The sequence below is a fragment of the Anabrus simplex genome, chromosome 3 (genome assembly GCF_040414725.1).
Source record: "Anabrus simplex isolate iqAnaSimp1 chromosome 3, ASM4041472v1, whole genome shotgun sequence".
NCBI lineage: Eukaryota > Metazoa > Arthropoda > Insecta > Orthoptera > Tettigoniidae > Anabrus > Anabrus simplex.
In genome coordinates, this window is record NC_090267.1 from 115,293,068 (window position 1) to 115,318,331 (window position 25,264).

The 25,264-nt window shown below is 37.7% G+C and overlaps 1 protein-coding gene across 5 annotated transcripts in view; it reads right to left on the reverse strand.

Moving 5' to 3' along the window:
• Positions 1-296: 296 nt before the first annotated feature.
• The window catches only part of LOC136866051 (DNA fragmentation factor subunit alpha), a 67,212-nt gene continuing 42,244 nt past the window's right edge, over positions 297-25,264 (reverse strand). Inside the window, exons 5-6 of one of the 5 annotated variants that reach the window (XM_067142688.2) lie at positions 8,221-8,363; positions 297-644 (exon numbers count right to left, since the gene is read on the reverse strand). In XM_067142688.2, coding sequence (XP_066998789.1) covers positions 8,222-8,363 — 142 coding nt within the window. In that variant the 3' untranslated portion in view covers positions 297-644; position 8,221. Of the gene's footprint in view, positions 2,790-8,220; positions 8,367-25,264 lie in introns of those variants that run through there. The other 4 variants (XM_067142686.2, XM_067142687.2, XR_010859482.1 and 1 more) reach the window with 4 other exon arrangements.

Below are 25,264 nucleotides of genomic sequence, written 5' to 3' on the forward strand. Positions count from 1 at the left end.
AGGCAGTTGATCTCTGAATATGAGCACTTGTGAACATCGTAAGATTAGAAATTTTCCAAACAATTTGCATTGAAGCTCCCTCTATGAATTCCTTCAGCTAAACGCAGGCAAATGAAAGAAATGAAAAGATTTCCATTGCATCCTTTTAAAAATCCTTGATTATAAGTAGCCTACTTGCAGCCTGTAATATGACAGTGAATGAAACAAAATAAGACCAAGACTATCTCTGGGATTCAAAAGGGAACACTATTAGCTGGTAACACATTTCTACAATAATTTGATAGCAATGATTAGGTTTCCAATAAATTTTATTGTAATTACAACATGATCACATTGATTTACAAGAAATTTGGAATGGTTTCAACCATGCAGTTTGATTGTGAATGAATTTGGTACAACACTCTTTATATTTTTTTATTTTATTTAAAAAAGAAGAAATAACTCAAATATTATACTCACTAGTACAAAAGTAGAGATGTCATGAGATTTGAGAAACTTTGAGCAAAAATTGTCTTAATTCCCACAGCCAATCAGTCTTCTTGCAATACACTTTATTCTCCACACTTGACAAAGTGGCAACTTGCCATGATGAGGATGAGGACGATGATATCATGGAAATATCAACAGTTATGAAGAGAGCCTTTCTGTTTAATATGAAAAGTAAAAAACCAATTAAGTTACTACATAAAATGGAAAATCATGTTGTTCAATACAAATGATAAGGGACACATGCTTCTGCTATAGTTACAATATTCTCTGTCTTTTAGGCTATAAATAATGAAGACCATATAAAACATTAGTAGTTATAGGATTATTAGTTGCATAGCAGTAAAATAATTATTTCTGGCAAGTTAAAGAAATATCCTAACAAACTTTGAATAAGATACCGTATAAGAAATTTGATTTTTTATGAACAAAACCAGATCAAATATTCTAAATCAAAAAGCAGCAAAACAAAAATCTCCTCTGAAAAAAAGATTATACAACAAAAATTATGCAGAAAGAGAATGAAATACAGTAGACCCTCTCACCAATTGCTGCACTTGTCATAATATGAAAGTGAGTCATCACTACTCATTGTTTACCTGTCCTAACAAAATATCAAACAGTGAGCTACTGACAACAAACATCAGTGCAGTGAATTTTGTGTACACATGTGTTAAACTGTTCAAGGTTGCACTGAAATACACTGAAGAGAATCCAGTGGCAACATTTCAACATTTATGGACATGCTCTGGGTAAACAAATGGAGGGAAACATCCGTAAATTCCAGAATGTCTCATTTGAAACAAAACAAAAGAATAAGTTATTTCAAGCAAATATATTTTGGAAAAATAAATTTTACACAGTACAGTATGTTTTAATATTTTATCAAACACAGCATAATAACTAGCAGGCCTACATAACTGAACCGTTCTTTCATGTTAATTTCATTAAACATACGACAGATTAATGTTAAAAAAAGTATGTAACTATACTGTTATAATGGTCACAGCATTAGGTGAAATTTGTTGCACTTTTTTTAGTCTTGTTAATTTCCTAATAAAGTACAGATAATTGACTTGTGTTTTGTGATTATTTCCCTACTCTAACATTTCCTATTACAGACACCGTTGTCGAAAGTTCCCAAATTTAGACTTAACCAACTCACAAACTATGTTAGTTTGCAAATTTTTTTTTTTTTTCCCGAGTCATATTAAAAGTTTTAATTTGATCCACAGATGATCCAATCTCTTTTTTGTGTACTGACCATCTCCCGGTCCAGTGACTTATATGAAAGGGTCCACTGTATTGGAAGTTTAATCGTGAGCTGCTTAATTACATTAAATAAAGATCATAAAATCTCTCTCTTCAGTTCAGAGAAAGGAAGTTAGTCCTAGAACACAATAGTTGGCTAATAGTTATACTACCACAGAGGCTATATTTTTATGTTATAGACAGCCCTGAGAGACCAAAGAAATGAGGAATTTATGAGCAAGTTGCCACTGTGAATACATATAATCTTATCATTTTACTTGATTAAAATATAGTATTGTTGTACATTATTGCATGTTCTCATATGTATGTTTAATGTGAATAACAAGAACCAGATGAAGTATACAGCAGTAGCTCTCATCACTCTCCCATATGATGCAATATAAAACTAGCACAACAAACTTTACTTTCTCAAAGATTATCAATGCATTTGAAATTAATAAGGATGTAATTTTCCAATCAATGGTTCCTTTCTTACCAACCTTTTATTAATAAACAGTATCTTGGATGGAATTACAAAATGCATGGCTAAAGCAAACTTATTCTCATTTGCAAACATAGAAGAGTAGCCATAATGCATACAAATATCACAACGATAATACTGAAATGGCACCCATATTGTAGCTTAATTAAATGTATTACCAATTAACACTCACACAAAATATTCTCATTGAAAGTGTCACCAAATCATTTACACACAAATATTTTTCAAACTGTTCTTATTTCTTCAGAAATGCTTGGCAGTGTGCATCATCTGCTAAAATTAATTCCTTAAGTAGCAAAGAATTATTATTAGTATTATCAACACTTTTTTTTGACAAGTTCAACATTTTTGACCAATCAAATGCCATATGACAGGACAATAATTATGAACTGCTAATGAAATAGTGTGGTGCATTAAGAACAATAATTATATCAACATTGATATGTGTGGGAATGCTATGCAAATGAAAACGTTGCTGCACTAACTGCATGTAGAAGGTGGATGTTGTTGGTGCTATGCATACGATACTACGTCACTGGCGAGCCACCACCTGCAAGAAGATGCAAGAATACATCATACTAACAAAGTGTTCTCACATAAGTTACTATATAATTATATGAACAGTGTGTGTCCAACCCTTATGCCGTTTCTCTCGGGGGGTGGGTCTGAACCGAGATGAATCTTTGTAGCAGTTTTTATGACCAGATTCCCTTCCTGACATCAATCTCATCAGAGGAGTTAATGAGATGAAATGGACATCACATATGATAGTAGGAAGGGAGAGAATGAAACCCGGTGCCAGCACATAAGACTACTCCACATGAACACTATGGAGAGGTTTGGAGTTGAATCCAACGCTTTTAGCGCACAATTTAGTGATTAGGAATTGTATACTATACTGACAGTCAACTCAAGACCTTAGCGGTCCCTTTGATGTTAGTCAGACTTCTGGTCGGTGAAATGGCTTCCGCAGCGCCAAATAGTTCCCTAGGTTTGTTACTTGTTCCTGAAGTCAGGAGCTTCCTTCAGCTTTGTTAGATATTCTGGTGAACTGACTTGACGAATTAAAAATTTTTGCCTTGTATAAATATGGAAAATATATCACAGGTTGTATGGTTCGTTACCAACTCATATATTATATGTAGATGGCTATGAATAGTTATTGTTCTCAGTGGTGTATGTAGCAAAATAATAATTATTTAATATGATATTGATATCTTATTGCACTGTGTACTTAGTAAGCTTTGTTCGAGTTCATTCCATTGCTGATAAGTTCGCATAATATGTGCGACGTTGAAGATGGATCCAAGAAAACTGTTGGCAATACTGGGCTACTGGCTGCAACAGCATGTTCAGTATTCATAATGGCTGCCAGCTGTGATCAAGACGTGTGTGATGTTGTGACGCTTTAGTCCCCTGTGAAATACTATAAAGCTAACAAACGTGGAGAAAAATTAAGAGGGAAATCTAAACCAAATTGTTTTAAACGTTTACAGTAGCCTACGATATGAGAATCCGCTGTGGACTGTGGAAGACGTGGTGAAAAACACCGCGCAGCTGACCGGCGTTTCTGTGTACAGTGTTTACGCCGCTCGCGTGGAATTTAACCTCCACGGAAAATCCAAGTCTCCAGCGAAAGGTCGATGTGTCACTCGCCGAAAATAAAACAGGAAGGGCCTTAACACGGTATGGGAATAGGATCCTTGGAATATTCGATAATAATAATAATAATAATAATAATAATAATAATAATAATAATAATAATAATAATAATAATAATTTGTACTTTGCTTTATGTTCGTAACCGCCCTGTACCTGCAGAAATGTTGTCATGAGGGGATCATGAGTTCGTTATTTACTTTCCGAATGATGAGATTACAATATTTACAACATTCCTGGAAACATTGTATTTTGCAATCCCACTCACAGGTGTTTTTTTCAGCTTTTTGAACTGTGAGAAACTGCCACTGACAGTCGTTGCATGAAAGCGAAATCGTATACTTCTGTTGTAAGTCCCCATGTGCCTCACACAAATTGCATTATGAAATAAAAATAAACCTTGCTTCTCTTGCCTTGGTATTCATCAGTAATCTGTAGGATTTACTTGATCAATAAAGGAATAAATAGGCATGGTACGTGATCAAAGTACAGCTATGTGAAAGGATGTGATTTCGTTTGATGCTCCACTATTTGAGAATGAAGTACTTGTCAGATAGACGCACTGCGTTAATAATAAGCTGGTTGTGGCGGAGATGGAGAACGGTGACGGGTAGGGGGAACATGGGACGTGCTCACGTGCAGAAGGATACTTTTCCTAAGCTCTTGACTTGAATTTCAGTATACCACCTCTCTTACTCTGCCGACCAACATTCTGATGGTGAGAATTTTTCGACCAACAGGACTTGACCTAGCTAACTTCGGTGTCAAACCACATACACTTGACGCCTTAAAGATAACTGCCATGGGGCAGGCTATAATTCTGTCTGTAGCCTACACTTCCAATTTTTGCTTCATAATTTATTACTTCGGATTAGTTATATAAAAGATGAAAGTAGGTTCAATTCGGTTTTTGTCTACTTATCTAAAGTTAGAAACTTCATAGCTGTTCCGTATTGAACTGAGAATCACAAAAGTAATTTAATATAAGGAAATCCACCTCTTCAATATATACACAACTGTTGCACTTAAATTATACAACATTTTTATTATTATGAAGGTACCAGTTTCGACATGTTTTCAATGTCATAGGATATAAACTTCATGGTTTTGATCCGTATTGAATTGTGATCACAAAAATAATTATTAAATTAATGTCATATGGTCTGTCTTTTTCAATACTATATTATGCAATATTATTGAATTACATTACTAAACTAGGGACTAGTTTCGGCTTTGGCTGGCCATCTTCAGCCATAATGTAATACATCTAATAACTAAACAAATGTAAAAACACACAATTGACATGAAAACCAATGTACAAACACACAATTAACATTAAAATCTGGGATGAACTAAGTGTAAAAACTGAAAAATAAATTATGCCTATTGCTCACGGTAAAATGTTTCGTAAAACTTGTTGTACAATTAATTTTATAAAAATTTGGTGAAAACAAGTTATGTTGCTCATGGTAAAATTATTTTATAAAATCCGTGGAAACATCGGGATGACCATCTATGAACTCACTTCTGAACTAAGATGTATATGTGCTGCCATCTATTGATAAACTTATAAACCAAGAATCAGCTGTTCAACTTACAGTGTGTTTGAGAGTATGGCTCCAACAAACAAAGCAAAACTTGCTGCTTTAGCTGCAATTATATGTTGTACGGTGGTAAAAAGGAAGAAAAGAAATGCCAGGAAATGCTGGACTCGGGATTGGATCAAAAGAAGAGAGAAGGTAGAGGATTGCTGTCCTTGGTCGAAAATTAGTTGAGGCTAGAAGACCAACATTCATAAAGTATTCGGCGATTGTGTTTTCTGTCTCTCTTCTTGCATTTCTATTGTGGTAAAGTGGCGTTTTAACCTCGTACAAATACGGATATTTCTGGTATTCGTCCAATAAAACACTAACAGCTTCCTTAGTCCACCCGGGTCCTGCCATTTTACAAAGAAGTGTTTGTTTACTATCGATCTTCACAATCTTCTCACGATGTAGCGCCAGCATCATTGTGATGTGAGCTTCGCTGATTGGTTCGTTTCGTAAAATTAATTTTACGGAATAGAACATATCTTATTTTATGAAAAGTTTTATCAAAGTTTTTGTAAAACTTGAATTTGACCGTGAGCAACAGAAATTTTAGAAAATTAAATTATTGTACAATAAATTTGACAGAAAATTTTACCGTGAGCAACAGGCATTAGGCTCTAAATTCTTAGCACCTGGAGTATGCTCATCATCCAGACTCTTTCTTGAGTTGATATTCATAGAATTGTTTGCTCCATCACTGCTAATCATTACAATTTCAATTGCAAAACGGGAACTGGTAAATGTTGATTCTGTAGACAGATCATCAATCACCATGAGCCCTGGCACTGTCGCGTATGAGTATGAATTCAGGGCCAACACCGTATGCAGCAACCACGACATGCTGTAGCAGTATCTGCTTGATGTACCCTGCAGCGGTAAGATTACCATGGAGGACGACAAGATCCGTACAGCCATCAATACTGATGGCACCCCACACCAACACAGAACCTTGTCCGAATCGGTCGCCTTCCTGAACAACATTTGGCAGGTACTGCTCACCACGGCGTCTCCATACATGTTGATGTCCATCACGCTGTGTCAGGGGAAATCTGGACTCGTCTGTGAACAACACAGGTCTCCATTGGCGAAGTTGCCAGTTGACATGGGTACGGGCAAACAGAAGGCGAGCTGCGCGATGTTGCTGCATTAAACGGGGCACTTGAACAGGACGTCTGGGTCGTAAGGACACTTCTCTTAACCTGTTCCTTACAGTCTGGTCAGACATCGCGACTCCAGTGACCCTCCTGAGGTCTTGTTGCAGTTCTCTGGCAGTTGCTGAACGATGCTGCAATGCACAAATGGTCAGATATTGGTCATCTTGTGGGGTTAGCATGCGTCCACGACCTTGTCAACTGGCCTGTCTCACTGTAGCGATTCCACAAACGGTGAATAACTGACGGAGACACATTGAGATCCACAGCAACATGACGAAAAGTCCATCCTTCCTGGATCAAAGTGACGGCCCTTGCGACTTGAACCTCGTTAAGATATCTCATAGGATGTGCTGGTTGACGTACGTGCTCAAATGACCGCAGTAGTCTGTGTACCTCACAATGATATACGGACATTCACTTTATTTTGAGAGGTCACCTGACAGTTTAATGCATGGCTACGTCTACAGATGGAGTATCACTTCGATGTGACATACCCTCCTGAGTAGCTAAGGTCTCAAGGTATGCTGTACGACCACTGGAACCCCATCCACCAAATTAACGTTCACATACCAGGCATTACAAAACATGTTCCCCTAATTTTTTTGAACTGTGTATTTGCCTCACTTTTTCCAGTAACAACTGGAATTTTTGGGCAGTTGCTGGAAGTTTTCTTTGCAATCACGACAATGTCAGAAATATATTGCATTTTCTCAGAAAACTGATCAAGGATACTTTTCCATCTCACTTGGTGGGGGTCATAGGAACTGGAACTGGTTGCCATGCTGTGTGCTGGAGTCCTCAACATTATCTTCAGATAAAGTATCTGACATTTCATCACTTATTTAATGTCAAAATTTTTTATCTTTGACTGTAAATTTCATCACTATCACATCACAATGTCTGTCCTACCTATATGACAGCGCCATCACAGACATGCTGCTCCAGTAGGGTACACGATTCCCATGCAACGTGCCTGTCAATGTATGTTGGAGGCATGCTGTTTGCTTGGTAATTCTGTATCATCTACGTAGGCCTTGTCCGTGACTGTGATTGAATTCTTTATCACTTCATTCTCCAGTATCTGAACCATAGCGCGAGGGGTACACGTCATTTGGCTAAGTACACAACAGCATACGTATATTTCACACGCATATTCATTAGCATAGGAACAGGCCCATGCCGTGAACCAGGCTGCTGAAGTGAGAGTCAATGATGTACAGAAGGCAGGATATCAGCCAGGCATGCGCTGTATCACATGTCAGTCCCGCACCAACTTTCATAAGCCTTGTTTCAGAGGGTGCGGATGATTTTGAAACACCACAGTTCATGCCAGTTAATTTGGTCTCTTGAGGTATACCGCAGAAAGTTTCGTGATAATTGTCGCCAGGAGGTCCACAAGCTTCCCTAGTAAGTAAAACCACTGCATATAGGACACAGTTGTATAGTGCAGATTCGTCTTGAAAGTGACAGAGTTTTATATAACTGAGAAATGGATTATACATTTTAAAAATCTCAAATTATAATATCAGTTTACTGTAATACAATGAACATTTCACACACAGGATTATAAAAGGCATACCTTATACTTTTTCCTTCTTGTTAAGCACCATGGTTTCTTTCTGGGCACCATGGTACAATTTGAGCAAATCCATTGCGTCCTGAGCTTGTTGCTTCTCCGACAGGAACCTCCCGCTGGCTTCCTTTAACTGCACCAGGAAGATCCTACTGGAACATTCAATTGTACCTATAGATCTTCAACCATGAATCTAATGCCCTGAAAATTAAAACAGTGGCACTTTTCATACAGACCATTCAGTCTGAGTCCAGGTAAAAGAAGCAAGTGCATGTGTGGTGACCAGTAAGAGCCACTTGACTATTTCCACTCTACAAACGGTAGTTTCCCACATAGTTTGTTTATTAATCCTGGATCATGTTCATCATGTTCCTTAGATCAAGAAGTGTTATGTTAAGAGGCGGCTGTTTCAAATGTTATTTCTGAGTGTGTGAATTCAGTTACTGTGTTACTTTTTTTTTAATCCTCAAAATATCAGCCAAAATGTTTGATGATGATGATGATGATGATGATGCTTGTTGTTTTAAGGGGCCCCTATCCAAAATGTTTATGCTAGAACAAATAACTTTCATTTACGAAAATACGGATATGACAACAGAATCATATTAAGATGTGTGCAAGCAATTTGAGAAAGGATTCTCTGATGATTCAGTTCCAGCTAGAGATATGGCTATTTCTTAGGTTAATTAAATGGGCTCATTAGATCATTTGAATGTTTCATGTCATGTTTCAGAGGAAGTAGGCATTTCAAAACAGAATGCAGAAGAACACTCCTTTGAACAATGTTGATAGCACAGGTTCCTTATAAAGTAATCAGTAATCATATACTCACATGCATTTAATCAACTAAACAAAGGTACTGCAATCTATGCTGGCACTGCCATGCTTGCATGCATGTGTCTCATTAGCCCAGACCCAAACTAAACAATCTGATCTAAACATATGCTACAGGAAAGATAGAAAGCCAAGAAAGAATCTTCACAGGATAGGAACAATGAATGAAGTTTGAGAGTCTGAAGTTAAGTATTCAGGTCACAACTCCAATGAGAGAAAATGGAAGAGTCTTGGCCTCTCAAACACAGAGTGCAATAGGTGTCAATAAAAAGAGTAAATGCAGGATATGTAGGAGAAATGAAAGGTACCTATATTAATGTTCACAAACGTAATATAAATTATGGTGTAAAATAATTAGTTGACCACATCACTTTGGGGAGAATGATAGAAGGAAAGCATAAGTCAGGGCCTCTCAAACGCCCAAAATCTCACACGTGCAGAGCGAGGCGCAAGAGCTCCGTGCACTGTGCATCGGTGCCGCTCGGTATGGCTCGGATCAACGCTTCGTCTCTGGGCTACTCGGCTATGCTCGGCTCTACTCGGCTATACTTGGCTCAACTCAGCCCGGATTTGGAGCGCTACGGCGCAAGTGGGGGAGAGGGAGACAGGGGGAGCGAGCGAGACAGGCGTGAGGAAAGAGAGAGTTAGCGCTATTGCTCCAAATCGAGGAGTGGGGGTCTGCACTCTGATCAACCAAGCCAAGTCGTCTTTTGCACCGTGCACAGTGCATGCACCACGCGCATGCACCCTGAGAGGCCCTGGCATAAGTTGAAGGCCATCATCTCATCAGACTGAGGTCCCAAGAGAAGATAAAGAGTATTTCCCATAAACAGTGAGTGGAGACAAGCATACTTAAAATACTGGTACCATACAATTTTGCCATGAAAAGCACGGGATAATAATTGACTGATGTTGAATCTCATAAATTTAAGGAATGGTTTGTTCAAGTTCATCGCATCATCCTACCCAGCATTAACTTTTTAAAATCTTTGTACACTTATTACATATTGCATCTACTGTTAAATTAAGTAATGGAAGGAAACAAGGGACAATGAAGCCCTATTAACCTATTTACATTCCTGCTTGTCACATCCATCCCCAGGTCTTTCCTACACTTCCCTGAAAAAATAAGTGAGCGAGTCTTGGATGTCTCAAGATATGTCATTTTGATACATATATTTTGTTGAAATTTTACCGATTAACTCTCTTTCCCCCAACTTCATTCACACACTATTCATTTGCAACTTCTCCTAAACCGAATTGCTATCGTATATTCTCATTTTTTATTTTATCCTTTATCATTTGTAGGCAACAACAGAACTTCATTTCAGTTGCCTGGATACAAGAGTTAACTGGCCCAGTCAATGTTACAGCTTGCAATCTATGTAAAAGGTATGTTTTATACATTCTTTGAGGCTGTGCAAATGTTCCATCTCAAGGAATCTGATGAAGAGAGTGGTAGAAATTGAGGCTACTTATATTCTATGACCAGCTGATTCACTGTCTTATAGTATTGCCTAAGAAACAGGAGCTACCTACGTGGCTTCATTGACAATATCTGTAATTTCCAAACTCTCAAATGGACTCTTCCAGAAATTCTAGTTATCAGTTATCAGTAAGACACCTGTCTCAGTTCTGCTCATCTCTGCTTAATCACCACATCCTTGCGTATTTAAAACTGACAGAACAGAAACTCTTGCCCAGAAACACATTTGAGTTTGGAATATTAACTGTTTCTTCTTTGCCTCACCTGCCATGCTTTTGCAGACACCAATAAATCAATATGATACATACCAATAAGGAAAATACACATACATAATAGACAGTAACTGAAAGTAAAACACACATAGATTTAGAAAAACATACATGCAACATGTTTTATTTGTTAAGCAAACATACATAATTTCAGATTTTAAGGTCTATCAAAAATACAGCTCTACACTTCATATACTACTGCCTTTCAAATCGCTTCAGAGTTGTGTGAACTCGATAACTGTGTGTACGTAATGGCGGCCGATCATGAGCAAAGACTGAACGTCAGCAACTTATTTGAAGTGTTATATGCCAATTCGGGATCAAATATTGATGACAAGTGGTATTGATCTGATAAAGGAATAGCCACTAGTGGGAAAAGAGTGAGAAAAGAAACCAGGTGGTTCTGAGAAATTTGTGTGATCTTGGTCTTTGTGTGCCACAATGTTTAGAAGTGGACCATACAAAAAGCAATTACACCACCTGAAGAGCAGATCACACATAATGTTCATGTCCTAATTATTAGTTTGATGTATTTCTTATACAAATAATTCTCTGTTCTGCTGTTTTGCATTAAATGTGCATACTCCTCACTCCTATCAGCACGTCAGAGCAGGGATTGAATAACTGTAATATTATGAGAACCAGTTTGTCATGAACCAGTAGTTAACAGAACATGTATGAACCATGGAAATGGCAGCCAAAGAAAATAAAGTTATGTAACTTCCCAGCTACTTGCTGCCAATATTCAAGCGGGCTGTTCTACTCGGATTGCAGTAGTAATCCCTTCTATCGGAGACGAGTGGCACCAGAAGAAACAAAGCACATTACAATAAAGAATAATCAATGTAATGTTATTGTTGATCATTTTTATGGACTTTTGATATTGTAGGCCTTCACATTTAGTTTTTTTTTTCTGACTGTGATATTAGGGCATATAATGTAAAGCAAGTCCTTCATCCTTCTTTCATGACTCCCTCCTGTCTTATTCTTCAAGTGATCATTCCTTTACATTTTTCTCCTTGTGATTCCCTCTCTATAACCTTTATTATGTAGTATTTATGGCTAGGACTACTAATAACATAGATATTTGATAATTACATTTTAGGCCTTCCCCTAAACTACCATTTTACCCAGCGTGAATAAAATTATTCATAGCCTAGATTGTAATGCCTTAATCTCTGACTTAAAACAACAATCTTCATTCAATTTTGTTTACTCATTTTCTCATATCTCGGCACTGATATGAACTAAGCAACAAAAGTCTAAATTCATGAATATTTGTTATCATAGCCTGTATGGTAAACATGTAAGTTATAACATAAATAATTGGAAATTGTATTCTATGTAACTTTTGTTATGTGGTATTTACAGTATCTACAGAACCACTAATAAAATGGATTTTTGAGAAGTAAACTTTTCTTCCACTAAACTACCATTTTGCTCAGCGAGAAAAAATGTACTTATAGCCTTAAGTGTAGTGCCTTATTGCCATACTTTACGTACAAATTATCAATAAATTCTGTTCAGCCAAGACTTACAGTGCGAGGAACATACATACATACATACATGGCCGAAAATTAAAAATTTCATTCCCTCCTTACTTTAGACATAACTGTTACAGAAATACTATTCCTTTAAAATTCTGAGCAATGTACAGACAATACTTTTATCTACAGATATATAAAAGCCAAATACCACTCACTGATCACGAGATCACGAGATCTCGAGATCCAAAGACCTAGAAAGCCAAAATTAGGAACATCTGCCCTGGAAGTACACTAAAAAAAAAGGTTTTTTCAAAATTCAGCTTCTGTCCTATATTTGGACCCTTTGCCCAATAGCATAGGCTAATATAGGCGAAAATTGAACCTGTCATACAAGGACGAGACAAAGCTCATTTTAAGACTTACGGCGCGAGGAACAAATCTCAATAAGTCCCTACGGGTATGAAAACCACGTTTTAAGGTCCTACCAACCATTTTTGAGATATGAGAACCACACTGCCATCGCTCTTCAGTCTAAGTGCTGAAGAGCACATGTTGACCAACCATGAACGAGGCGAGCATTAAAACTTCTGCTTGGGCAGATTGTGTAAGACATGCAGAAAAATTGCAGGAATAAGATTTTATTCTGCGAGAGTTCATGGTGCTCACTTTCAGTTCTCTCATTAAATGGAATATGATCAACCGTGCTTCTGCATACTCAGTTAGCTTTATATTATTCACTAAACTAATTCTTATTCGCCACCAACAGTCAAAACCTTACCTACCTATTTTACGTAACCTATCATCATGGGCATCATTATCAGTATCATCATAAGTAATAGCAGAGTTATTTTACGCAGCGAAGTAACCAATTTTAAAATATCAGAGTTTACAGAGTGCAGTGAAGCAGTGCATTAATCTTACAGGTCCACTGAATCAGGACAAACAGAAAACTTTACAAAGGTAAAATTAAGTGTATCCTCTTGTTCAATACATCATATAATTCCATCATTAGATGGAGTAATCAAATTTAAACATGTTTCGGCTTGTTTGAGCCACCTTCAGTGAAAAAAAAAAGGGGGGGGGGGTTTGAACTAATTTACATAATACAAGCTAAAAATGTGCCAAAAAAACAAATGAAATAACAAAAGAGAGACATGACAGAAATAAAAACAACCCAATATACAATATTTACATCATGTGCAGCAAAACAACAATTCGCTGCGTTAAAATTAAGTGAAAACAGGGTTGACACAAAACATAATCGAATCTAAACACTGTGTTACCTAAGAAGAAAAGAAATGAAAACAAATGATACAGATGGAAACGAACGATAAGTGCACATAGCAAGGTTGCGCACCTCTTAGTTTACAAAATTTGGTTTTATAACAATTGAAAACAGGATGAAATCATTGTGTCGAAAAATCAGGTCGAAAGTCTGCCTTTGTAGAAACACCATCACATCGAATGGTTAGGAGGGAAGCGGGAGCGATAAAGTTGGAGAAACCAAGCCTGAGATAATGTGCAGGTGAAATGCATGTAACAGGTGATGGAAAAACGCCGATGAAATTTAAAACTTTAGAACAGCAGCCTTCTCAATATCTTCTCAATCTAGCGGTCCCGTTCTCGTTATTGTTTCACAATGTTGGCTGGTTTGTTTGTCTTATTTTAAAAGATCGAGAGGGCCGCAACAAAAACTGAGAGCAGATGACAGATGCATGGTAAACTGTAAATGACCTAGTGGAAACCATCATTGAAGTTCCAATCTGTAATATACAAATGAGGTGTGAGAAACTTGGGCTGATAAGTAAAAAGTGTAAAATGGGTGTGAAGAAAGCTTTAAACTTACAGTTTTTAGACGATGGTTGTTCTCTCAAAACGACCTGGCCTTCTCAAAGTAACAGTCCCGTTTGTACGATCGAGTCTATTGTTGGCTCAGCTGTATTTGCACAAATTGAAGGAGCGGAGGGGGAAGGGGTGGTGTAGGGGTGGTGTAGGGCTGGTGGGGAGTGGTGGTGAGTTGGAGAGATGGAGGCAGGGTTTGTTTATATTGTGGAAGTTCTGACAAATATATGGAATTACCGTCTTACTAATAAAAAGTCCTTAAACAGTTGTTTAACTCTTGTATAGTTATACAGTGAATAAACCCTGTATAAGCGTTTTACATTTTTCTTACTAATAAACGAGGTATACGCATTGTATTACGATAAAGCAGTATACACTCGTTCCAAAGCATAGGAATCTCTTCCTGCAGTTCACTGACATATTTCGCACGTTCACCGCCTTTATGATCGCTTCTGCTGGTTATCTACGAGCAAAACTTTCCGGAAAGTCGCACAGTAGCACACCATATTGAAAAGGCAGTGGCAACACAAAGTGAGACAGCTGGAAATTGACTTATACTGATATCAACATTTCTTCAGCTTGCTTGTGTAATGAACGCCAGAAAGAGAAATGGAAAAGCTTAAGAAAAGATCAATAGCCCCTAACTGGGATAGTACGGAAAACGTAAGCAATTGTAATTGAATCGGCGAGTTGAAAAGTGTACACATTCCAAAATCCTTACTTTTCAGGAGAAAGGAAAACCTGTTTTGTAGCTAAAAGAAAGGTTTGATCAAAAAAGTTTTTATTAGGCATTTCTACATCATATTTCTGCATATTCAACTACAAAGTACAGAAATCATATTACGTATGGTTTTCAAGTTATGCCATTTTTTATCTTGAGGAATATGTCCCTTTTTATATGTACTCAAATTTGAGAAAGATCTTTGTACGGGCAGATAATGTATAATTTACTCGCAATATCAAAAGTCTATTCTGTAACACATTATTACACAAAAATAAGGCCCAACCATAATTTCTTTTATAGTTATTCATTGTCATTCCGTCTCTTTAAAGTGTTTTACTTTACGAAGTTGTCTAGCCTCCATAACCTCTGAATGGTGTATGTCTTCTATGTTTAAAATATCGTGAAGATCATCAACGTTATCGTCCATTCTTTCAATGTGTATTCAATGTTAAATGGATAAGTCGAATATTTCACCACGATTATATTACTGTAGACAATAAATACCAGGAAAATAAACTGCTCAATCGTTTCTTTTTTCGCTACTCGCTGCTATACAATGCTTATACAAGGGTCCTGGTATGTATAAGCAATTCAATGAATAACTATAACAGATGTATACACAGTAGGCTTATACACGGTTTATTAGTAACGAATTTCACATAAACGGTGTATAAACCTTGTACAAAAGTTATACACCATTTATTAGCAAGATGGTTAATGATTCAAGTAGAATGTTCTTTTTTTCATTAATTTCATTTAAACTGTGAGAAGGGTTCATAAACTGATCTAAACCTATGTGGATGGCATTGCGATGTTCGGCTATCTTATGACAAAATTGCGGCTTGTTTGACCTATATAACTGGAATTGGATTGGCATTCTAATTTGTAAACTCTGGAGCTCAAATATCTACTATTAATGTTTTTATTGTTATTGTTGACAGTGTGTGGATTGAAAATGTGTTTGGAGTTGGTGTGGGAGGTTTTATATGCTATTTTGATATTGTGTTTTATAAAAATATTAGAAATTTGGTAAATGCTACTATTACTGAAAGTGAATGTGGAAAACTTTTCTTCAGGAGCGGAATCTTTTTCTAGGGTAGTCTTGGGCCTGCTCTTATATCTATTGATGATTCTGCTGATGAAAGTTCTACTGAAACCGTTGTCTTCTGCAACACTTAATTTTACCTTTGTAAAGTGAAAAACGTCAATAAGGAATGATTCTAATATCTTGTAATAAACAGAAAACTGTCTGAAGTAAACTCACCCTGTCCTATCAATACCACCAATCAAGAAAGGTGCCTAAGACTACGTTTAACCAAGGTAAAGATGAGATAAGGGTAATCACAAATTTATTATAAAATAAAAAATTTGGAAGAGAAAACAAACAGAAATAAAATCACGGCATAAGGGGTTCATAAGAGTGAGCTCAGCTCATAGTATGCATACTTACATACATTTTCATCATATGGGGCATTACAATATGTCGCTTTAATGTCCAATTTGATAGTTTCATAATATGCTATACCATCAAAAGTGATGGCAGTGATGTTCCAAACTCATTTAAAATAATCAGTAAAAACGAAGGCAGAATAACCCATTCTACCTTCCGTAATAAGCTTTTTTTATCTATTCAGGGGATTGTCGCTTGCCCGGTCGCCTGCACTATGAGCCTGTCTCCTGCCAAGTAAAATGTCATTCTCTCTTTGCTATTTCCCGAGAACCCGTAATGTTACACAGAGGCACTGTACAACCGGTTGCCGCGGCTAGTGATGTAGCCTATAGGCCTAATAAAGGTGCGGACGTTGAAGGTCGAGTTTTATGCGTGATTCCCATGGTAGCTGCCACTGCCAGTGGTGTTCATTATTGTTAGGTCGCAAATGCAAGACGACCCTTAATTTTTCACATGAGATTCTGAGAAAAAACCGTTATCTAGGATTCGGAGAAATACGGTACCTTCAAAGAACATCCCCGGCAGTATGACCATAGAAAGAATTGCAAAGGCATGACAATACAGCGATTCTAATCGCAAACATACACAAATTTAGATCATACTATGTCATAAAATGAAAGCAGTATAACCAAATAAACTGAGGGCCAAGCAAATAAATATGTTATATGGACAGAAATCTCAAAACAGGCAAACAATCAAGATAAAATCCAAAGCAAATTCCTAATATGGGAGAACCATAGCCAGGCAGTAACCAAAGACATCGGAATCGACTAATTAATTTCATATAGGTAACTTACAATTTCTGCAAGAATCACAAGATCAGGGTTATTTAAATCTTTCGTAGATCTCATAAAAATAGAGGAGGAATTCTTTCGCCTCTATCATGGCAGAGTGGGAGCCCAAGAGATACAAGGGATGAAAGGCAGTAGGCTCAAAGAGATAAAATCTTAATTACAAGATAAACTCTCTTAGTCAAGGTATTTTAAAGTCAAGATACTGAAAGGAATTCACAACTCTTAGATAATAGAGAAGTCAGTCAAAGACAATGTTACATTGAAAAGCAAGGTGCGTCTCAGTATACACTTTCTTTCCTTCTTTTCTACCTTTTCCCACCTTTTCTGACTAATTTTGGTCACGATATAGTTGTTCTACCAGGCATTTCTAGAACTCCTGTATATTGCAGTTCCTGTTACTCACAGCTATTTCTCTTTACTTTTCTGTATCTCTTTTACACCTAGAAAGGCACAAATGAGCTTCTGCATGCACCTACATCAGTGTGATCAGATGTGCTTCTGCTTTCTATCATATATCTTCATAGAGCTTGTTGAAGTTGTAAAATTAATCTAGGCTTCACAATAAATAAAGATATTGGACTGAAATTCAGACTTTTCTTCAACATTGCCAACAAAATACTATATTTGTAAATTTTATTTGTCATACACATCTTCTTTCTGTTTAATACAGCTCCTGTATACTGTAGTTCCTGTTTCTCATAGATGACTATTTTCCTATAAAACTTTTTCATAACAGGATTTGTAAGGCATGGAGCTCATTGTTATTGATGACATAACTGTACCTCACCGTGTCGTACCTACGAAGGGAGACAGGCCCTGTTTTTTCTATTCCCTATCTTACTTAATGTACAGCAATGACTTGCTCGCACCTCAGGTTCATGTCGTACAGCACATTTGTAACAACTGGCAACAGTTCCAAGTGTTTACTACGCCACTGTGTGAAAATATGTACAGAACTATGGTTCAATACAAGGCTTACATGTCCCTTCCCACCTCATACACCACCCATCGCAAAATTGTGCCTGCTGGTGAAATATATTCTTACCATCTGGTGGTGTATTAGGAAGGGAATGTGATTTATTTATATCGTGTCAGAAGCATACATAAGTTTAAAATTAAAGATAAGGAAAAAACATAAAACATAATATAAATACTCCAATGGCGAAGAGCCACATTAAACTATGTGAGCCCAAAACCTTGCAACATCAAGTGCATTTGGCTTCGCTTTAACCAGGTCTTCTGTTGTGCAGCTGAATGGGCATGAACTGCATTGCAGCAAATGGGCTGTGGTCTGTTCTTCTCCACATACACACAAGGTACTGTCCACTTCGAAACCCCATTTCTTCTGGTTTACCCTGCACCGCGAAACACCAGAGCGCAGTCTGTTCAGTGCTCTCCAATTCACCCAATCTGTGACATGGCCAGGAGGGAGTTCCTCTTTTGGGGTCATCCATTGACTGATCCTCGTATGTTGACTCCTGACGTGCCATTCTTGAATTCTTGCTTGCTGCGCTGTTCCTGCAAGTGTTTTGGTTACTCTCAAGAAACTTTTCCTAGACTTAAGCTGCTGGCATGGTGGCTCATATCCAAACAAAGGGTGGGCTTCCGATGTCAACACCTTTCTCTTTTCTTTCTTGGCTGCCACTTCATGGCGAATATCGGGAGGTGCTATCCCTGCAAGGCAATACACTTTTTCCAAAGGTGTAGGTCTCAAACATCCAGTAATAATGCGGCAGGTTTCGTTGAGTGCTACATCAACTGCTTTGGTATGGCAAGATTTGTACCACACGGGACATGTGTATTCAGCTGCGAAATAACAGAGCGAAAGGGCAGATGTCCTCACTGTGTCTGGTTGTGCTCCCCAAGATGTTCCAGTTAGCTTCCGCACAATATTGTTTCTAGCAGCCACTTTCTGCTTGATGTTCAAACAATGTTTTCTGTAGGTTAAGGCACGATCCAGAGTGACTCCGAGGTACTTTGGGGTAGGATTGTGTTGTAATGCTATGCCTTGCCAAGTGACCTTCAGAGTTCGGGAAGCTTCTCTGTTATTTAGATGGAAAACACAGGTTTGCATCTTAGTTGGGTTTGGTGTTAGTTGATTCTTCTTGTAATAGCCAGTAAGAGTGTCTAGAGCTGTGGACAATGTTTGTTCAATCGCCTCAAAGTTATAACCCTGAGAAGCGATGACACAATCATCAGCATAGATGAAACTTTTCGTCCCGGCAGGAAGAGACTGATCATTTGTGTAAATATTGAAAAGCATTGGTGCCAACACGCTTCCCTGAGGTAGTCCGTTCTTCTGTATCCTCCACCTGCTTCTTTTTCCCTGGAACTCAACGAAGAAACTTCGATTTTGAAGTAGGTTTCTAATGGCACAAGTCATATGGAAGTCCTTTGTCGTGCTGTATACCTTTCCAAGAATTCGGTGATTAACAGTATCATATGCTGCCGAGAGATCTATAAATGCAGCTCCTGTGATTTTTCGGCTTTCAAAGCCATCTTCTATGTGTTGACTTAATTTCAACATCTGCGATGTGCAGCTTTTCCCTGAAGAGCCCGTGGAGGGAAGGATACTATTACATGTTAAATGTTCTGGTCCCATGGTGTTATTGCATTATGAACCACTCACACCTAAATATGCCTCTCCTCATCAACAACCATCCGCTATCGCTAGCCTTGTCCTTATGTCACTTATTGTGATCAGCCCTGCAAGTTTTTCTCCAACGCACTGCCAATGACAAAATCAACAATGAATTTCCTTTCACTGATTAATATCCTCTTCCTAACAACAAGCTTCTTTCTGTTGTGCCTGATGATGATCTAAATTCTCCCTCTAAAAACGTTTCAAAAGTTCCATCATCGAATGAAAATAAAGAGGAAACAAGCAGTGTATTAGATTCAGCGACAGATTTAAGATAAAAATCACAGGGTGTCTGTGGGGTAATTACATAAATGGAATTGTAAATAAAAGGTACAGATCTCTGCAGATGGTTATGAGGGTGTTTAGGAGTTGTAGTAAGGATGTAAAGGAGAGGGCATATAAGTCTCTGGTAGGACCCCAAATAGAGTATGGTTCCAATGTATGTGATCCTCACAAGGATTACTTGATTCAAGAACTGGAAAAAATCCAAAGGAAGGCAGCTCAATTTGCTCTGGGTGATTTCCGACAAAAGAGTAGCGTTAACAAAAATGTTGCAAAGTTTGGTTTGGGAAGATATGGGAGAAAGGAGACGAGCTGCTCGACTAAGTGGTATGTTGCAAGTGACAACTCTCATGCTTGGTGCGTATTGAAACTGACTATAAGCAAAATTATCACAAAAATAATTTATTTATTACCACCACCTATTCAATACATGCCACGTGTTAAGTGGTTGAAATTTACATAACTTCTCAGGGACATGTTTTGCCCCTTCTTAAGGGCATCATCAGCCTGTAGGCAACCTTAAGGTCAAATGTTTCAAACCTTGTCTATCCATACAGGGTTTACAATGAAAGTTCCTTTACACATTAAAGATCTCTTAAAATTAATATGCTACAATTATACTATAAAAAGATGCCACATTACACACTATAAGTATCAGGAATTGATGATATCTTGTACACATGAAAATTAAAAACTTTAACACGCTACAATTATACTATAAAAAGATGCCACATTACACACCATGAGTGTTTAGAATTGATTGGTATTTTGTGTATATGAAAATTAAAAACTTATTGGTGCTGTTCATTCTAGGTTCTAAAAAAGTCCAAAGCTAAAATGGATCCACTTTATAATAACTTGCAAACCATTGGGATAGCAACAGTCTTGAGTAAAAAGTGTACTCTTCCTTGGATACATTTGACCCAAATGTCAATGTATCTGATCATGATAAGATCAATGTCAAATTAATTATAAACAGCAGCTGGATGTTTAACAGTAAACTGGATAAGATTGAGTGTTTTATTAAAATGTTGTAATTATATGTTTTCTGTCTAGTGAAGCAGCGTCAAGATTCCAAGTTGAGGCTGATTATTATTATTATTATTATTATTATTATTATTATTATTATTATTATTATTATTATTATTATTATTATTATTATTATAAGTATCAGTAAAGGGAAATGAACGAAATAGAAAATTTACATATATTTTGGATCACACCTATAATAACAATCATAATCTAAATGAGGTTGTAGTTATTGATGATGTTTATAGAAAACCAATAACAGGAAAGGGGTAATGTATTTACGTGTTTAATGAACACTCAAAGTATCATGGGGATGAACGTACAACAACATGAATAATTATCAGAGAGATAACATTAGAAGTCTTCAAAACATAAACAAAGTTCAAGGAGTTTATATACATATATTAATACTCGAGTCCGCCACACACTCCCTCCGCAGTGACAGCATCCATGTATTTTCGAGGGAAGGTGACCCTTCGACCTGATCTGGCGACCTGATCTGGTGACCTGTGGTGCAGGTGTATTGGGTTGATTGCTGCCTGTCGTCTTCCGAAGGTTGACAGTCTTTGGAATGGAATTCGACGGAATGTCGAAAGTGGTTTCTCCCGATGTGTCTTCCATGTTGTCTGATGATTGGTCTGTCAGAAGGAAGCCAGGTTTCAATCTGTCAATGCTAATAGTTTGTTTCCCTGTTGGCATCTCCACCTCGAAGTGTTTTTCACTGTGAGACAGGACTGGATATGGCCCGTTATATGGTGATTGGAGAGGTGTTCTGACCGCATCATGTCGAACGAAAACGAACTTGCTCATCATCAGCAGTGGGTGAATAAAGATCTTTTTGTGGTCGCGATGTTCTGTTGGGACTGGTCTTAGGCTCCTCAACTGTTCCTTCAATTGGAAAACAAAGGTTGGGATGTCAGTCACCAATTTCTGTTCGTTGAGAAATGCTCCTTTAATGCTCCTGGTAACCTAATTGTTGAGCCATAAGTCATTTCCACTGGCGAGGTATTGACTTGCGGAATTATGTAGGAACGAAGTCCTAACAAGACCAGAGGAAGCTTCGAAACCCTATCATCAGACATCTGTGCCTTCAAAGCAGATTTTAATTGATGGTGCCAGTGTTCAATTTTTCCATTTGCTGCCAGATGATATGGTGTAGTTTTAATGTGGATGATGCTCAGTGTGCTTGTGAGGCATTTGAAAAGTTGACAGTCAAACTGCCTTCCGCGATCAGTAGTTATGATATGAGGCACGCCAAAACGAAATATCCATGTTGAGACTATGGCAAATGAAACTGCTTCCGATGTGATGTCACTAATGGAACTGCTTCTGGCCATTGGGAGAAACGATCAATAATTGTTAGTAAATAGTGATATCCTTGTGATGGAGGTAGGGGTCCAACTATGTCCACATTAATGTGACTGAATCTTGCTGCCGTTGGAGAATAATGTCCCACTGCACTGTTGGTATGTCTCCAGACTTTATTTCGTTGGCAAGAAATACATGCTGATGTCCAGGTCTTAACGTCCTTTTTTAATGATGGCCAAATGAAGCGCTTTTTTACTAAATTAATGGTTGCTTGAACCCCAGGGTACGCTAGATTGTGTAGCGAGTTGAAAATTGCTTGTCGTAGTTGATGAGGTACATATGGGCGAATCATATCTTAAGTCATGTCGCAAACAAGTTATTTACCATTGGGCAACATTATTGTTTGAAGTGCAAGTGTCGTATTCTTAATGTGTGGAAGTTTTTCGTCACATTGTTGGCTTTCTGCTATTTATTCCATGGTAACATTTGGAGGTATAGTGATTGAAGCAATTCATGAACAAGCATCAGCTGTGATGTTCTCCTTCCCAATAGTGTAATGTATGTCTGTGGTGAACTGTCCGATGAAACTAATGTGTCGTATATGACATGGAGAAGCTTTGTCTGAACGTTGCTTGAACATGAAGGTGAGTGGCTTGTGGTCAGTGTGAATCGGGAAATCACGTCCTTCAAGCATGTACTGAAAGTGCTTCACCACTGAGTAGGCAGCGAGGAGTTCTCTGTCATAGGTTGAGTAATTCCTCTCTGCATTTGTCAGTTTCTTGGAGAAGAATGCTAATGGTTGCAGATTACTGTCTTTGATTTGTTGCGAAGATGCAGCAATAGCATAATCTGAGGCGTCTACCCTTAAAATTAGAGGAAAATTTGAAGATGGATGAGCAAGAAGTGCTGAATCGGCCAACCTATTTTTTAGGTCATTAAAGGCTTGTTGAAGATTTTCTGTCCAATTAATTCTTCTGTTGTCATTTTTCTTAGTCCCGTGGAGAAAGTTCAAAAGTTCTGCTTGTTTACTGGCTGAATTTGGTAGTGCTCTTTGGTAAAAATTAAGGAGGCCAAGAAACCAGCACAGTTCTTTTATTGTTGTAGGTAGCAGATAGTCAACAATGGTTTGTACTCGCTCTGGTAGTGGTCTGATTCCTTCTGCAGATATCACATATCCCAGAAAAGGTACTTCTGTTGAACTGAAAATGCATTTGTTCAGATTGATTCTAATGTTGAACTTACTGAGGCATTCGAAAAGCATTTGAAGATGCTTCTTGTGCTCTTCTTCATCTTGTGATGCCACTAGGATGTCTGTCATCTATATAACAGTACACGAAATCGAGGTCTCTGAAAAGTTTGAGGCGCATTATGGAGTCCAAACGGGAGTCGCAAAAGTTCAAACAAACCAAATGGAGTTATCACTGCTGTCTTAGGTACATCGTTCGGATGTACAGGAATGTGATCATAAGCTCTGACCAGATCTATTTTTGAAAATATTTGTTTTCCATGTAGTTGGCTGGTAAAATCTTGAAGATTAGGAATAGGATACCTGTCAGGCTTGGTGATGTTGTTGAGAGCACAGTAGTCTCCGCAAGGTCTCCAGGATCCATCTTTCTTGAGAACTAAGTGGAGGGGACTTGCCCAGGCGCTCTTTGACGGCTGGCAGATTTCCATATTGATCATTTGTTGGAATTCTGCTTTAGCTGCTTTGAGTTTATCTGGTGGTAGTCACCGTGCCTTTGCTACTACAGGATGTCCTTCTGTGACAATGGTATGAAAAACAGAGGTATTTCTTTAGAATGTCAGCATGTTTTTGATCTGGTGGCAGTACATAAACTGTTTCTATGCCCAAGACTAATCAATGTGCCAGGTGTATCTGCTGACGTTAATGGGTCAATGAGTCGCCTGTTCTTTAGATCTACTATAAGGTTATAATGGTGAATGAAGTTGGATCCGATAATCAGTGATTGCACATCTGCAATTACGAAATTCCATGTGAAATTGCGCCGTAAGCCCAAATTGAGTACTAGTAAATGCTCTCTGTAAATATTAATACCAGTGTCGTTTGCTGCATAAAGTTTACGATCTGTTTTTTTTTGCTATAACCTATTAGCTTCATAGTCCGTATTGATAGTTCAAGCACACAAGTATGAAGAATGAGTTCTCCACCTAATCAATACTTTATTTTACATACTGTCAATATTATTTACATAAAAGGACAGTACCGGTTTCAACCTGTAAATAGGTCATCTTCAGCTGTCGAAAAACCTGCTTAACAGCGACTGTACAGAAATAAATACTACTAAAATTAAATTAAACAAGAATGCCATTAAAATAAACATGAATACCACTATTCTAAAAAATACTTAACGTTAAGATATATACATATGGTACAGTTTTGGGGTTAAAGGGCTTTTATCCTGGCCCCGTGATTTCTACATATTTCAAAAATTATATTTGTTGAGGGTGAAATTGAATACAGTTCTTAGAGTTTATGAAAAATCACTGATATTCTGATGTCAGGTTCAGATATCTAATGTTAAATGCCAACACTTTGTTCAACGGTTTTATGACATGATTCAAAGTGCATTGTTGGGCCGCAAATATGCAGGGACGTGGTGTTTATTAGAATAAGAGTTTTAGTAACCTGTTTACAATACATCTCATCATCTCATAAAACCATCCTTCATACTTGTGTGCTGGTTTTTTTTTTTTTTTTTTTGGGCGATCACTATCCCAAGGCGGAATCACAGAAATGTCAGCTCCGGTATCGACTAGGTAACGGCTTCCGCTACTTCTGTCTGTAAGAAATAGGTGGCGTGGAAGATGACTCCGATCACCTGCCGCTGCTACTGTGGAGCGTTTTAGTTTAACTGCTTGTTGGAATTCTGAGCAGAAGGTGGT